Consider the following 15,081-nt stretch of genomic DNA (forward strand, 5'->3'; position numbering starts at 1 on the left):
GGCGAGAGATGTGAGCTACAGGCGCACAGACCCCCTGAGGGTCTCACCTGTGTCCCCAGCAGGCGTCTGACGCTCAGCACTCCAATCTAGTAGGATTGTCATTCGTCGCACGGTGACCTTGCCCGAAGGGCCCGCCCCGGACACAGAGAGGGACTTTGTGCTGGCCGACTTGGCTGGCAGCAGCTCAGCACCTTTCCACCCCACAAAGCTTCATCTCCAGCCCCCCAGCCCCTGGCTCTCCAAGCCCCCAGCCAGCCAAGGGCAGCCCTGTGGGGATACTGGAGAGGGCACCGGCTCCAGAAACCCAACGCCTATTCCTAACGCAGTTGCTAAGTAACCATGGTGCTTGGAGCAGGCCTTCTACGTCCTACTTGAGGTGTCAGACCACCCCGCCAGATGCGTCATGCCCGTTTTGCAGAGGAGGAAACGGAGGCATGGTTTAAATCAGCGGTTCTTAAACCTTGTAGTTTCATGATCCCTTTTACACTCTTACAAATTGAGGCGGACCCCCAAGGAGCTTTTGCTGACAGGGGTTCTCTGTATCCACACCTGCTGTATTACAAATGGCAATCAAAAAAAAATACTTACCAATGCATATAAAAATAATAATTGGGGCCCCTGGGTGGCTCAGTCGGTTAAGCGTCCGCCTTCGGCTCAGGTCATGATCTCAGGGTTGGTGAGTCCGAGCCCCGTGTCGGGCTCTGTGCTGACAGCTCAGAGCCTGGAGCCTGCTTCGGATTCTGTGTCTCCCTCTCTCTCTGCTTCTCCCCTGCTTGTGCGCTCTCTCTCTCTCTCTCTAAATAAATGTAAAGCTTTCAAAAAAATAAAAAATAACAATAAAAAACTTATTACATGCTAACACAAAAAGCACGCTGAGGGAAGAATGGTACAAGTTTTGTAAATCTCTTCAACACTTGGCCTCCTGGACTCAGGTCACACCGCCGCTCAAACACTCCCCTGGGCGCTCATGAGCGAACAGTAGTGAGAAAGGAGAGAATAAGGGGCGCCTGGCTGGTTCCCTCAGTGGAGTGTGCAGCTCCTGGTCTCGGGGTCATGAGTTCGAGCCCCACGTTGACAGTAGAGATTACTTTCAAAATAAAGTAAAAGGAAAGTAACATCGTAATGTTTGTATGGAAGTAGTTTCAGCCTCGTGGACGCCCCGAAAGGGCCTTGGGGAGCCCCCAGGAACCCCAGGGCGGTACTTTGAGAGTCACTGGCTTAACTAAGGTGCCCCTGGCTGCACAGCGGGTGAGAGCTGGTGGAGGGTGGAGCTAGGTTGGCGCCCCGGGTGGCCCCTCTGGGCATCAGGGGCTTCTCTGTAACATGTGGGTGGACTTCTCCACGGCCCAAGGCCGTCTGGTTCTGCCGCTCCCGACCCAGCTCTGGGCAGCTCTGCGTTCGGGACCGCGGCCCGCATAGGGGTGTCACTGGGCATGGACTGACAGCTACAGGAGCGGAGAGAGACCAGCGGGGCCTCCTTCTGCTTCACCTCCTCTGGGGAAGACAGCTCTGAGTCCTACACCTTTCCAGAAGAGGTGCCCCTCCCACCGAACCAGTGGTACCACCGGGTTCAGCCCGCACTCAGCCTCCAGCCCTCAGGGCCGGGGCGGGGCCGGTCCAGGGGCGGGGCCGAGGGTGGGGGACTGATGGAGGGCCGGGGGGCGGGGCCGGTCCAGGGGCGGGGCCGAGGACCGCGGGGCCGGGAGGGAGGCAGTGCCAGGGGCGGGGCCGAGGGCTGGGGTGGTGGACGCAGTGCCGGGGGCGGGACTGGGTCCTGGGGCGGGAAGTGAGCTGGAAGAGGGCAGGGGGCAGGTCCGAGGCGGGCTGGGGGCCCGGGGCGGGGCCGGGACGAAGGTCCCCATTGCTGTGACCTGCTTTCAGAAGCAGAGAAGGACCAGGACCTGGAGAGTTCAGTGTTCCGCGGACATTTCAACTAGCCTTTTACGCAGTCTCCCCTTGCTCCTCTCGCCTGTGCCTCGAGTAGGCCAGGTGATTCGGACTGCTGACTTCCCTGTCACTCCCGTCCTGTAGAACCTTCCTTGGTCCCTCGGTTGAAATCGAACACCCTAGTCTGGCATTCAAGGCCTTTACCACTGCAGATACTCTCTTCTCAACCTGACTTCCCACTGTCCCCTACATGTATTGTGTGGCTGGCTCACTGTCCCTTGTCCCTTTGTCATGCGTGTCACGTGCTTCCTTCTGATTCCTAAACCCTGTCTGGTATCCTAATGTGTCACCTGCTTCAGAAACCCCTCCCTGATTGATCCAGCCCACAGAGGGCCCTCAGGGTTCAGAATGCCTACAGCATTCCATTAGCACCCATGCTTGGCCTTTCTCTGAAATCACCCAGGGTTGTTACCGCTTCAAGGGAGGTCCTCAGCCACATCTGAGCTGGCAGCTCCCTGGAGGAGGGAGCAGCATCTTCCCCCTTCACTGCCTCCTCTCTCGGGTCCCCATTACCCTCTGGATGCTTTATGGTGATCGGTACCTGCTGGCTTGGTCCCTGCAGGCCTGGAGCAGCAGAGACTGCTCTGAAGGTGGGAGAGGCAGAGGAAGACGCAGGGTGCCCCAGTCACAAGAGAACCACACACACTCGTGCTGGTGACACCTTAGGACAGGAACTTCTGATAGGGAAGGAGGGCTGTCTCCAAGCAGAGGCTGTCTTATTCCCCGAGGAGCTCCGGGGAAGCATGGGAGAGGGGCGATAATCTGGCTCTGCTGTGAGACTTGGGCAGGTGGCAGCCTCTCTGGGATTCGGAGCCTCATCTTCCTGCCTGTAGGAGGGACAGTGTCCTTTCCACAGGGCACGGAGGCAGAACGGATATACCGTTATGTTGAGAGTCAGCATATAATTGATGCTTATTACACAGTATGTTTTAAAAATGATGAAAATGCCAGCCAGGAGATCTTGAGGACAAGAGATTCCCATTATTGTGGATAATGTGGTTGGCAGTCCCTTAGGGAAGACAATCCAGCTCTGAGCGGGGAAGGGAGGGTCCCTGTGCCTAGTGTGGCCCTTTGCTGCCATCGGGTGGCCATAAGCTTGCAATGCAGTCTGGCTGGTTTGTCAGTAAAACAGATCTGGGGTACGTGAGTGGCTTGGGGAGGAGGGTAATTTAGGGCCCCTGGGAGTGGCCTGTAATAGACGCACTTGGCTGTGAGGGCTCCGCTCACACCTGTGTCTCCAGCTCGTAGTTTTCTATTCTGGCCCTTGCTTTTTGTGCTCCGAAGGCCCCATCTTTCTATACTATTGACACAACAACCCCTCTGGTTATGGGCTTTTGCACATGCTGATCTCGCTCTGGAACGCAGGGCCGCCTGCCTGCACCCCTATGTGCAGAATTTCCACCTGTTCCACCCCTCAGCCAGGCTCCTGTGCCCAGGTGCAGCTTCTCCAGCCCCGGCCAGGCTCCTTCTATACACGCCTCCATACATGCCCCCAGAAAGCCCAATTCTCTTCCAGGGCACTTTTCTGTTATATAATTAAGCATTCACCCATGCGATCATTTCATGGACGTCTATCTCTCACAGTGCTGGATGGGCTCAAGGAGAGAGAAAACGGGGGCCCTTCCTCTCACAGCCCCAGCACCCAGGACTGAGCCTGATTCTTCGCGACAGCTCAGTAAACATCTGGTGGATAAGTACAGGCATTTTCAGGATAGGGGAGACACATCAGCAGAGTGTTGGGGTGCTGAGGACCCTGATGCCAACTTGGAGGCACAAAGGCCTTCGTGGAGCTCCTTCTTGACAGAACGATGCGTGGAAACCATGCACACTCAAGGCAACACCCCCTCACACCCTGTACTTCCCAAGCTGGCGTGCTGGACGGACACGGGGTGTGGTAGCCAGCTGGAGAGGAACGCTAGCCCGCCTCTGAGGAAGAGCCCCATGCTGCGGAGGAGAGAGGGATACATCTTCCTTGGCCGTGAGACTTGCAGCCCCATTGCTGGCCAGCTGTGATCTGTCTTCACTAAAGTCGGTCAGCCACAAGACAAGCACCACCTATCAGACAGTCGAGGAAGCAGGTGGGAACACTCCCTGCCCCCGGGGGGGGGGGTTCCCCCTTGCGTCTGGCAGCAATACTGACCTCTCCTCAGCACCAAGTGACCGAACTCCTTAATTTCTACAGGTTATAGCGGAAGTGCATGGATGACCCGTGGTTGACACATGCAGAGTATGCAGCCCAGACACCGGGGGGGGGGGGGGGGGGGGCGGAGGTAGGGGGCAGGAGGGGGGGGCGTGTGCTCTGAGACGGCTGAACACATAGTCCCATGATTTTAAGCAATGGGGAAGGCTTTTGAGGAAGGGGCTGTTGGCTCTCGACCCCAGAGTCAAGTGCATGAGGAGGGAGACAAGGGAACACCTGACAGGCTGCTTCGAGGAGGAAGTCAATGGTGGGGTTGGACGTAGAGGTTTTTCTCCAAAAAAATTACTAATTTCTTCCAGGCAAATGGTCAAATGCTCCTTGGGTAACCCAAGCCTAACTGAGTGAGAGTACGGATTTTCAAAATGCTGCCTCTTTAATTTGGATTTCATCTGAAAAGAGAGTTAATTCATTCCAAACCCAGAAAAGATTTTTAAAAATGAAATTATTATTTTAGAAAATGATATTTTTAAAGCTTGTCAGCCCATAAAGTTGGAGCATGGGGGAGAAGAAAGAAAAGTATTTGGTACTTCCCGTCATTTTTTGAGAGCAATAATACTTTTTATTCTTAGAATTAGGTGAAGAGGAGGGAGCATTTTACCTAGAATTTGGAGTAGGTGAGCTGTTCTATTTCAAGGATCTTCTGGAACCGAGCTTCTGGTATAGCTTCATTATATAGTCAGAGATGCTGTGAGCTCCCAATAATTTCAATATCCCAGAGTCAACACATGCCCAATTTAGAAAGGAAGATGTGGGCTTTGTAATCAATTTTTAATTCTCCACGTGTTTGTTTGTTTTTTCCTCGGTTAACGCAGAAATCAAGAGCCATTTATAATTTCAGTCTAGAAGATCCACAGAGAGAAGACATTCAAACCTGGCAGCCTGGATGAGCCAGAGAACAGCAAGATGAGTGTGAATTACATAAGTGGTGGTGGAGGAGGGGGGAGGCCCTGGGGGACCCCCCCTCCCCGGGGGACCTCCCCCGCAAAGCAGCTCTTCCTCCTCAGGTTCTGGCTCCAGGATGGCGCTGCCTCCTGAGCCTCCAGTCTTCCCCTCAATGGAGTCCTTGGCAGTGACCGTCCACCTTCACGCCAGCAGAGTATCTTCCTTTCTCGGGTCTGGCTCTCTGTTCTTGTTGCCTCGGTCTTTGGTTACCTTCCAGACCAGGATGAGTAGAGTGACTAGGGTCATCAGGAGTGCAAAGAAGAAGAGACTAGGCGAGCAGGGTCAGATATGGCGGTGGTGAGTGTGCTCTTGTCCCACAGGAAGGCTGGGAGTTGTGAGGAAGACATAGGGTTCTCCTAGTGGGCTGAGCTAGGTGGTATGAGCAGACTCCCCCAACGACTATGCACCAGGAGAACCAGGCGGCTCTTTGTTATATCCTCAGAGTGGGTGAGGAGCTGCAGTCACACGTCTGTTGACCCTGTTGCTTGCATGGCGCCATTTTTCTTGGACATAACTGAACAGGGAGAGGAGAAGTGTGCTTGGCCAGGTTGGACAACAGCTTCCAGTGCAAATATAGTCCTGAGCTGATGGCTTAATTGATAAAACTTCTGGGTGGTGGGCGGGGGCGTCTGAGGCTTTGTGATGTCACTTGAGGGTGAGGCTGGGTCTGAACTGAAGGTTCTAGTCTGCAAACCTCTGTCCTCTGAGCACGCCTCCCTTCATGCCTGGCCTCTAAAATGGAAAGTGTTCCCCATTGCTTGTGAAGATGTCCCTTCAATCCCCTTATCTTTTTCCTTTTCGTTTTGAAATCATTTCAGACACTCAGGAAGTTGCAAAGAGAGTAGAGAGAGAAGCCATGTAACGGAGTGCGACCATAGCACAAAATCAAAGCCAGTGAACAGACATTGGGGCAAATGTGTGCATATAGTTCTATGGCATTTTATCATCCATGCAGAGTCTTATAACCACCACTGAAATCACGATACAGAATTACTCTGTCATCATGAAGACCTAGTGGTGTCCACTGCTTACCAGTTGGAGACAAGTGTAGAAAAAGTACCACCTCCCTCTCAGTTCCTTCACCCTTATCCATTTGCAGTATAACTTAAGTATTTCCTCTGGATATGTTGAAAATCACATTCAGCAATGTTGTATTTTTTGCCTCAACTGCAAGACATGATGATTCAGAAACCTAAGTTTGTTTTTTTTACCCCACTTCCTGTTGTTCAGCTTGGCTCAATTGTACTGTTACATCTTCAAGTTCATGGATCCTTTCTTCTGTCCCCCTCCATTCTGAGGTTGAGTCCTCCCTTCCTTGGAGTTTTTTTACTTGGGTAATTATATTTTGCAGTTCTGGAATTTCTATTTGGTTCTCCTTTATATCGTTGATTTCTTCACTGAGATTTTCTTTTAAGTTTATTTATTTTGAGAGAGTCCTCTCAACTTCCTAGTTGTGGAGAGGCAGACACACACAGAGAGAGAGAGAGAGAAAGCCCACAGAGCCCAACGTGGGGCTCAATCTCACAAACTGTGAGATCATGACCTGAGCTGAAACCAAGAGCTGAACCCTTAACCAACTGAGCCACCCAGGCACCCCTTCACTGAGATGTTCTACTTTGTATTTGTTTCAAGTGTATTCATAATTCTTTGTTGAAGCATTTTTATGATTCCTTAAAATCCTTGTCAGATAATTCCCATATCTGCACCATCGTGCTGTTGGCATCTGCTTATTATCTTCTTTTCTTTTTCTTTGAGATTTTCCTGGTTCTTGGTATGATGTATGATTTTGATCGTATTCTGGACATTTGGGTGTTAGGAGACTCTGGATCTTATTTACATCTTCTATTTCAGCAAGTTTCCTCTGACATCATGCCAGTTGTGGGTGGGGGCATCTCCCCAGTAATGCCAGGTGGGGTGAAGGTCTGGGTTCTCCACTTGGCCTCCTTTGTCAAACCACAGTTAGACAGAGAGGTAGGTCCTCACTGCTGGGTGGATATGGGATTTTAGATTCCCCCCAGTTGGCCTCCTCTGACACTCTGGCAGGACAGGGAAGGGCACCCTGTAACTCTTGGATGGGGAGTTCCTTACCTCTGGGCAGGGATGTCTTCTATGACACTCTGGATCCCACTGTGTCTTCTATGACACTACCCTAGCAGCCTGGGGTGGGACATGAGGAGGAGTACCTCATTACAGTTGGGCAAGGGTGGGGGCCTGGGGTCCCCACTTGGTCTTTGCTTATGTGGTGGAGGTGGGACCATGATTTTTTCCATGGTATTTGGCTAGGGTAGGGCAATTATTGTCCAAAACTTTTATGTCTTGCTGGATTGCCTCTTTCCTAGTTTTGTTTTTCCAGCTAGAGAAAGCAAGCAGGCTTTTCTTGAGACTTTATTTTGTCTGTGCCCATTGGCATTTCTGGGTTGCTTTTCCAGCACCCAGTCCAGGATGTAGGAAACAAAAAGAAAACCCAGGGAACTCACTGCCATGTCCCTCCTCGGGCTGCAAGGTCCCTAGTCAGTCTGCCTTCTTCTTCCCACCTTTCAGGGTCTTCTTACACTGGTTTTATAGAAAACACCCAGTGTTGGGGCGCCTGGGTGGCTCAGTCGGTTAAGCGGCTGACTTCAGCTCAGGTCATGATCTCGCGGTCTGTGGGTTCGAGCCCCACGTCGGGCTCTGTGCTGACAGCTCAGAGCCTGGAGCCTGTTTCAGATTCTGTGTCTCCCTCTCTCTGTCCCTCCCCCGTTCATGCTCTGTCTCTCTCTGTGTCAAAAATAAATAAACGTTAAAAAAAAAAATAAAAAAAAAAAAAAAGAAAACACCCAGTGTTTTTAGCTGTGCTCAGCAGGAGGAGCAGGGAGAGCTGAATGTACTCCAAGGGCATCTCCCAGTCCCGGTCTCGGAACCTCTCGATGCCCTGTCAAGATTCAGGCAGGTGATGACGGCAGGAGCCACAGGAGTTGTGGCCAAAGACTCAGGTTGGAGCCCAGCGCTCACTCTTTCCAGCACTTGTGACCTTGGTCAGGTCACATAATCTCTATGAACCTCCATTTACTCTTTGCCAGTGGAATTATAGGGATAATGCAAAATTTATAGGTTTTTATGGGACTGAAATGAGCTTATAAACGCATAATAACATTTTAAGCCATAAAACTGTATACAAATGTAGGTTATTTTAAATAAGAGCTAGGGTAAAAGGGAGGGAAGTGGGGAGGAGAATGCAGGGCAGTGCAGATTTTCTCAAGGTGGTTCTCCCCAGTCTCTGTGAACTTGTAAAGGCCTGTGAATGGATCCCCCACCCCCAGGATATCTGTGCCAATTCCCTGGAAAGTGCGGACATTACCATAGGCGCAGAAGACATAATTAAGGATCTCGAGAAGAGGGGATCCTCCTAGGTTATCCTAGTGGGTCCCAAACACAATCGCACGTGTGCCGTTGAGAGAGAGAAGGATGGAGTTCTGGGAGAGACAGACATGCAGAGGAAAGGAGATGTGAAGACAGAGCAGAGAGAGGAGGCCATGGGCTGAGGAACAACCACAGCCACCGAGCGCTGGAAAAAGCACAGAATGGATTCTCCCCCAGAGCCTCCAGGGGGAGCACAGTACTCCATTTCAGACATCTAGCCTCCAAGTTGGTGACAGAATGAATTTCTGTTGGTTTCAATCACCACGTTTGTGGTTGTCACAGCAGCCCCAGGAAGCGAACACAGGAACCTTGTGATCATTTGTCCACTTCCTTCACCTAACAGAGCAGGAAGCTCACGCAGGAGAAGGTGACCAAGGGCACACAGTCACTGGCCCAATAAGTAAAGGCCTGGGACTCTGGCCTCTCCTCTCCTAGTCCACTAAATCACATCATTGCTTTTTTTTTTTTTTTTTTTAAAGCCTCTCTCCCCTCCCGCCTCTCTGCATGCTCAGCTCCTACCTTAAGGCTGAGTCGGGGCTGTTTTCCTTGGGATCCCGACCTGTATCTCCTCCAAGCCACATGCGCGTGCTCTGTCAGAGTACTTGGTGCTCAAACTGTTTCTTCACGTCTCCGCCCCAGACTGTAAGTGACTTGAGAGCAGGAATTGTCTTTACTGTAGTTCCCCACCCCAAAAAAAACCTAGCATATAAATATTGCTCAATAGATATTTGTTGGATGAACAGTAGAATGTGATGTTCTGGGTAAGTTCATGTTTTAGTTAACCCAGGAACTTGGCTCTTCAGACAAAAATGCTGTCCCCATTTTATTTTATTTTTAAAAAATATTTATTATGAGAGGGGTGCCTAGGTGGTTGAGTCAGTTAAGCGTCCGACTTCGGCTCAGGTCATGATCTCGCGGCTCATGAGTTCGAGCCCCGCGTTGGGCTCTGTGCTGACAGCTTGGAGCCTGGAGCCTGCTTTGGATCCTGTGTCTCCTTCTCTCTCTGTCCCTCCCCAGCTCATGCTCTGTTTCTGTCTCTTAAAAATAAATAAACATTAAAAAAATATTTATTATGAGACAGACGGAGAGGAAGACAGAGAATCCCAAGCAGACTCCACACTGTCAGCGAGGAACCCAACGCACGGCTTGAACCCACGAACCGTGTGATCAGGGTCTGAGCCAAAATCAAGAGTCGGATGCTTAACTGACTGAGCCACCCAGGTGCCCCTGCCCCCATTTTGAAGGAGAGAACAGACAAGTCAGGGCAGGGGTATATTATGGGAGGGCTGGACATCTGGAATTGCGTCCTGGGAGCAATATCCAATTTTATCCCAGAGCTCTGAAGGCCAAGCAGCAATTTCCCCTGGGCCCATGGGACAATTTGTCCTTTCTGCCCCACTGAGGGGGTGCAGGGAGGGAGAACAGAAGGAAGGAGGCGCTAGCTCCTGAGAACTCTGCCTGGTGTTTGAGCACAGGAATACGCCATCACCCATCACCCCGTCCTCACTGCGCCAAGGGCCCCAGCCAGACATGCATTAAATCCCCCTCATCCCTTCCAGGTCAGTTAATAGTGGCTTGTTGAACAGACGAAGGAAGGGATGTCACATCCAGAGGCTGCAGCCTAGTGACAGGAGCTGTAATTTCCCTTCTGTTCTAGTCAAACAACGAGAACGAGTTCCTGCTGGTGCAGACAGATCTGTGAGTTTTCCGAAAGTCACGTGAACAGGTGTGGCCATCAGCGGGGGGCTCAGGCTACCTCGCTGCTCTCCTTCCGAGAAAACCGGTAGCCAGCACAGCCTCGTTGTACCACCAAGGGCAGGACCGGGGAGGCTTGTGGGAAGCAGTTAAGCTGGAGCAGATTTCCCATCTGGGATTGTGCAGTGGGGGAGAGCTTCCACAAAACAAACCTCTGTGCCCTTAACAGCTGGTATCTGGGCCCCTTCCAAGTGGAAGGTATCCATGACCAGTCAGCCTTAGCCCGAGAGGCAGAGAACCGACAGAGGATTGTAATTACATGCCCAGTTAGGTAAAAGCACTCCTGGCCATTCCTCCCGCACCTTCCCCAATGCTTCCTCCAGCTCCCCACGCAGCAAGTACTTTAAATTAGTGAGCCTCCTACTGAAGGACGCAGAGTGCACCAGTTCCCCCCAAACAGGTCCCACAGCGGAAGCCTGGCTGGTGCGGGGGGTGGGGGGAAGGAAGGAGTGTACGGCCTGGTGTGAGGCTGAAGTTTTAAAGTGGATTAACTGGGCTGGACTTCTGGTAACCACGGGAGCAGAAAGCTGCAGAATCTGTCAGAGCCAGGCAGGGAGTGCAGAGCGTTGGTAGGAGACTCTGGTAGAAACCGAGTCAGGATGGTGTTCAGCAGAGCTCAGGACGCTCATAAAATTGCTTCTATATGAAAAAAGCCCTTGGGGTAAAACGTAGCCTGGCGGGTTAAAGGTCCTGTTGGTATTTAAGGATGACTAGGCCACAGGGTGGGAGAACACGGCTGTAGGAGGTGGCCAGGCCACCCGGCCTTAAGGTGTGCGTACTTTATGCTGGGGTGAGGGAGCCTATGGCATGTTTTAATGCTCGCATTTGCATTTTAGCATGATCCCACAGGGACACCGGGCACAGGGAAATCGCTTAAACAAGAGATGGCGTGAATGGCGGTAGGGATGGAGAAAAGTGGTCAGATGGGAAGGTACGTAGGAGGGGAATTATCAGGAGTTGCAGGTAGAGAAGAAGGGGCCAACGAAGCTTGTCTTTTCTTTCCTGGTCGCTCCTTCCAGCGGCCCCAGCAACGCTGTCCGGCGTGCAGATCATACTCATGGTGTCCGACGCTGCCACCTGCTCGCTTCTCGGGCCCTGTGGCCCAGGGGCCTGGAGGCTGGGGGCGGCAGGCCTGGGTCCATAGCACCCCCAGCACGAGAAGGCGGGCGGAGCCTCGTTCCCTCCCAGCCTCAGAGACCACCGGCCCAGGGCCGGACCTTCAGGTGACTGCCAACCCCACCGCTGCTCTGTTACACAGGCCAGATTGCAACCCCTGCTTTAGGGCTCTTTTAGGAACATTTCATTGCTGCGTCTTGAAGTTCAACACAAGAAAAAAAAATGAATTAAAAAAAGGACAGCATTACCCCCAATACAATACCTGCAGAACAGCACCGGGAACAAGCAGAGGGGTCGTGTCTCAACTTGCTTCCCTGGCAAGGCAGGGAAGCGCGCACGTGCCTCTCAGCTCGGAGGACAGTCCTGCAGAAGGTGCAAAGTGCGCATGTGCGGGAGGTCCGAGGCCCGCCCCAAGAGGTGGGGAAATGCGCGTGTGCTGCGGGTCCGAGACCCGCCCCCAAGAGGTGGAGTGCGCCTGTGCCACAGGACGAAGGCGCGCCCGGAAGAAGCGGGGAGGGAACCCAAAAATCGTGGCGTGGCACTGTCCGTCCGCCCTAGCGGCCCATGTTCCGTAGTGGAATCCACGCCGACGAAGACTCTGCCTTTAGCTCTGGGTCCTATGCCTTTGGTCTCGTTTTCAGTACCGCACTTTTGGAACGCCTGGGGATCAAACCGAGCGGCTCACGGGCAGAAAGCGCCCTCTCTCCCGGGCCAGAGGAAATTGGCGAAGCCCATTGGCTAGCGGGGGCGGAAGGGGCTGGGTCGTTCGTCCTGCGAGTGGAGCATGTTGGGTGTTGTAGTTCAGAGGGCGGCGGTAGGCTTTTGGAGACGAAAGTTTGAAGTCTCTGGGGCAGACCTGGCGCAGATAAGCCGTTTGCACCGGAGAACCGGGTGTGGAGTAGCGGCGGGGCTGCGGCGTGGTCCTGCTGCTTCTCTTTCGGTGGCGCCTCGCTCTTGCCTTTTCGTGCAAGGGCCTCCGCTTGGTCCCACCCTCTCCGTCAGCCCCTGTCACCCGCAGACCCCTGTCTTCCAGGCTGGCCCCGACCAGCCTGAGGTTCTCTTTCTTGGCCGTCCTCCTCGCACCCAGTCCCCGGAGCCCTGCCCCATCGTCTCGAGAGGACCGTCTCCCGTGGGCACTGCGCCTCACTGCGGGCCAGGGGCTCCGGGGGAGGGTCCCGCGGCCCGGGTTGTGAGCGCGGGCGGATCCGAGCCTCCCCGTTGAGCAGCCTTGCAGCGCGCTTCGTTTTGTTCCCTTCTGATGAGGCTCTGGTTCCGTCTCTCTGCAGCGTCTTTGCTTCGTGAGTCCGATGGGCCATCCTTGGCCATAGACGGTCACCCTCGCTCAGAGAGAAGAGAAAGCAAACCTTGTCTCCTCGCACCTCCGCAGATTGTCGCGCTGGCTGTGAGAGGGGCTCTACGCACTCAGTGCCGGGGAGAGCGCCAGCCCCAGACCCCCCAGGCCCAGCGGGGGGCCACACAGACCTCCCGGAAAGGGCGGGAGGCTCAGTGTCTCCCCGACCTTCCGTGTGTTCCTCTGCTCATTCCCAAGTATGTTGCCTCTTAGCTCCCTCTGTTCCGTGCTCTTCTCCCCACTCCCACCCTGCCTTCTCTCCTTGTCCTGAGCCAAGCTGTCTCTTTTGTATCTTGCTGTCCTTGTCACTTTGACACCAGAAAGTGTTGCGGGGACAGCCGTGTTGGGGGGGGGGGGCGGGGATTTGCTAACAGGGTGCTCCATGCCTGGCCTCATTCTTCTGTGCGAAATGCCTGCGGACTTTCTCATCCCAGGACTGCGCTGGCCCTGAGCATTTAAGCACTTCTTGTACGGGAATCCCTTGCCGGTCTTTCGTGCTTAGCGCCCCAGAATCATGGAGTGCCGTGCGGCCCCCCAATACACTGCTGCTTGTTTAGTAACGGGAGGAATCGGAGGTTTGAATTGGAAGTTAATCTCACGGAAACAGTAGTCAGGAGGGACCCATTGATCTGGGATGTCAAGTAGAGCCCTGCATGAATGGGAGGATATGCCTTAGCCTTGTTTTTATTTTTAAGGTTTATTTTTTATTTATTTTTGAGAGAGAGAGAGAGGGAGGGGGGGGGGAGAGAGAGGGAGAGCATGGGAGGCGCAGAGAGAGAGGGAGAGAGAGAGAATCCCAAGCAGGCTCCTCACTGTCAGTGCATAGCCCGGTGTGGGACTCAAACTGAGATCATGACCTGAGCCTGAATCAAGGGTCGGTTGCCTAACTGAATGAGCCACCCCTGTAGTGCCCCCATGGCGTTGTTGTTGTTGTTGTTGTTGTTTAAATCATGCCTTAGTGGTTTGACTAGGCTGGAACAGAATTGCCTTTTCAAAAGATGTTTTTGCACTGTTGAGAAATCTTTTTTTCCAACCTATATTAAATTGGCTTACTAGAGGCAATGCAGTGTGTGTGTGTGTGTGTGTGTGTGTGTGAGAGAGAGAGAGAGAGAGAGAGAGAGAGAGAGAGAGGGAAAGAGAGCGACGGGGGATTCCCAAAGAATAAGTACTTTCATAACTATGATTATTCAGTTGAATGCTTCGCAATACACGTGGGCGGTAGACTTACCTCTGAGGTTGTTCATGACTCATACAGCTTCCTTTCATTCCTTGCGCCCACCACAAAGAGGCAAAACTTTGTCTTTGACCACACTGTGGTCCTCTCCAAGCCCCTGCATGATTTGATCCTGTTCCGGCTGGGATCTCACCTCCTGCTCTCTTCCTGTGGTCACTCTGCTCTGGGTCCCCTGACTTCACTGCTGTTTTGTGAACATGCTATGCACACACTCCCTAGAATACTCTCTTTTTTCTTCACATGACTTTGTTCAGGGCCGTACTCAAATAGTCACCTCGGCAGAGAGGCCTTCTCCAACACCCTTACCTAACATGGCGCCCTCATCACTCTATCCCCGTGTCCTTAATTTCCCGCTACTTAAAAAAAGTCCTTTTCATGCTTCTTGTCTGTTTCCCAGACTAGGAAGTAAGCAGCATGAGAGTGCGTTCCCAACCTCTTGGCCTTCCTACAGTTGCCAGTTTTTCACAACTCGGCTGGAGGAGCATGTCTTCCAAGAAGCTTTGAACGGCCCTCCTCTCCTGCCCGTGACAGATGGTGTCCTTCCCTGGGCCCGTTCCTTCTGTCTCTGCCTGTTAGGCCGTAGGTCTTTTGCAGGTGGTCATGCGCAGGGCTCTCCTGATGGTGCTTCCGAGCACAGGTCTTGAGTCGGTCGGGCCTGGGGCTGAATTCTAGTTCTGCCACTTGTTGTTTGTCACACAACTCATTGAGCCTGTCTCCTCTCCAGTAAAAGGACCTAATTTTACTCATCTTTGTGTCCCCAGCCTCTGGCCACCATGTCGTGCCCTCCGTGTGGTTCTCTCTGCAGGTGTTTCCGTGTTCCCTGCCCTTCTGTTGTTCATGCGGGTCCGAGGCCACTGACTCATGTTCTTACCAGCAGCAGGCTGATGCGAGGGAGTGATGGGCGAGTGTGTCTGTATCTGAGAGAATGAATGTGTGAGAAGGGTACGTCCCAAGCCCAGGCTTGCTTCAGTGGATAGTTAAGAGTGCATAGCATGTGTCTAATGAGGGTCAGGTGGCTGCAGTGGGAATGAAGAGATGACTATGTCAAGCACCATCAGACAGCAGGAGATTGAACTTTCAAATATTTAAACTTGCCTTTGTACATTTCCAGCTTAAAAATCACGAGAACAACCGAAT

The 15,081-nt window shown here is 52.8% G+C and overlaps 1 protein-coding gene across 1 annotated transcript; it reads right to left on the minus strand.

Annotated features, from left to right (window-relative positions):
• Positions 1–4,572: 4,572 nt before the first annotated feature.
• On the minus strand, positions 4,573–6,576 carry SMIM42 (small integral membrane protein 42). The gene is given in 3 exon segments (XM_053209169.1): positions 4,573–5,358; positions 5,361–5,821; positions 6,301–6,576. Coding segments are annotated over 2 exon segments (204 nt in total). The 5' UTR covers positions 5,437–5,821; positions 6,301–6,576; the 3' UTR covers positions 4,573–5,230.
• Between the last annotated feature and the right edge of the window lie 8,505 nt (positions 6,577–15,081).

The sequence above is a fragment of the Acinonyx jubatus genome, chromosome E4, assembly GCF_027475565.1.
Source record: "Acinonyx jubatus isolate Ajub_Pintada_27869175 chromosome E4, VMU_Ajub_asm_v1.0, whole genome shotgun sequence".
NCBI lineage: Eukaryota > Metazoa > Chordata > Mammalia > Carnivora > Felidae > Acinonyx > Acinonyx jubatus.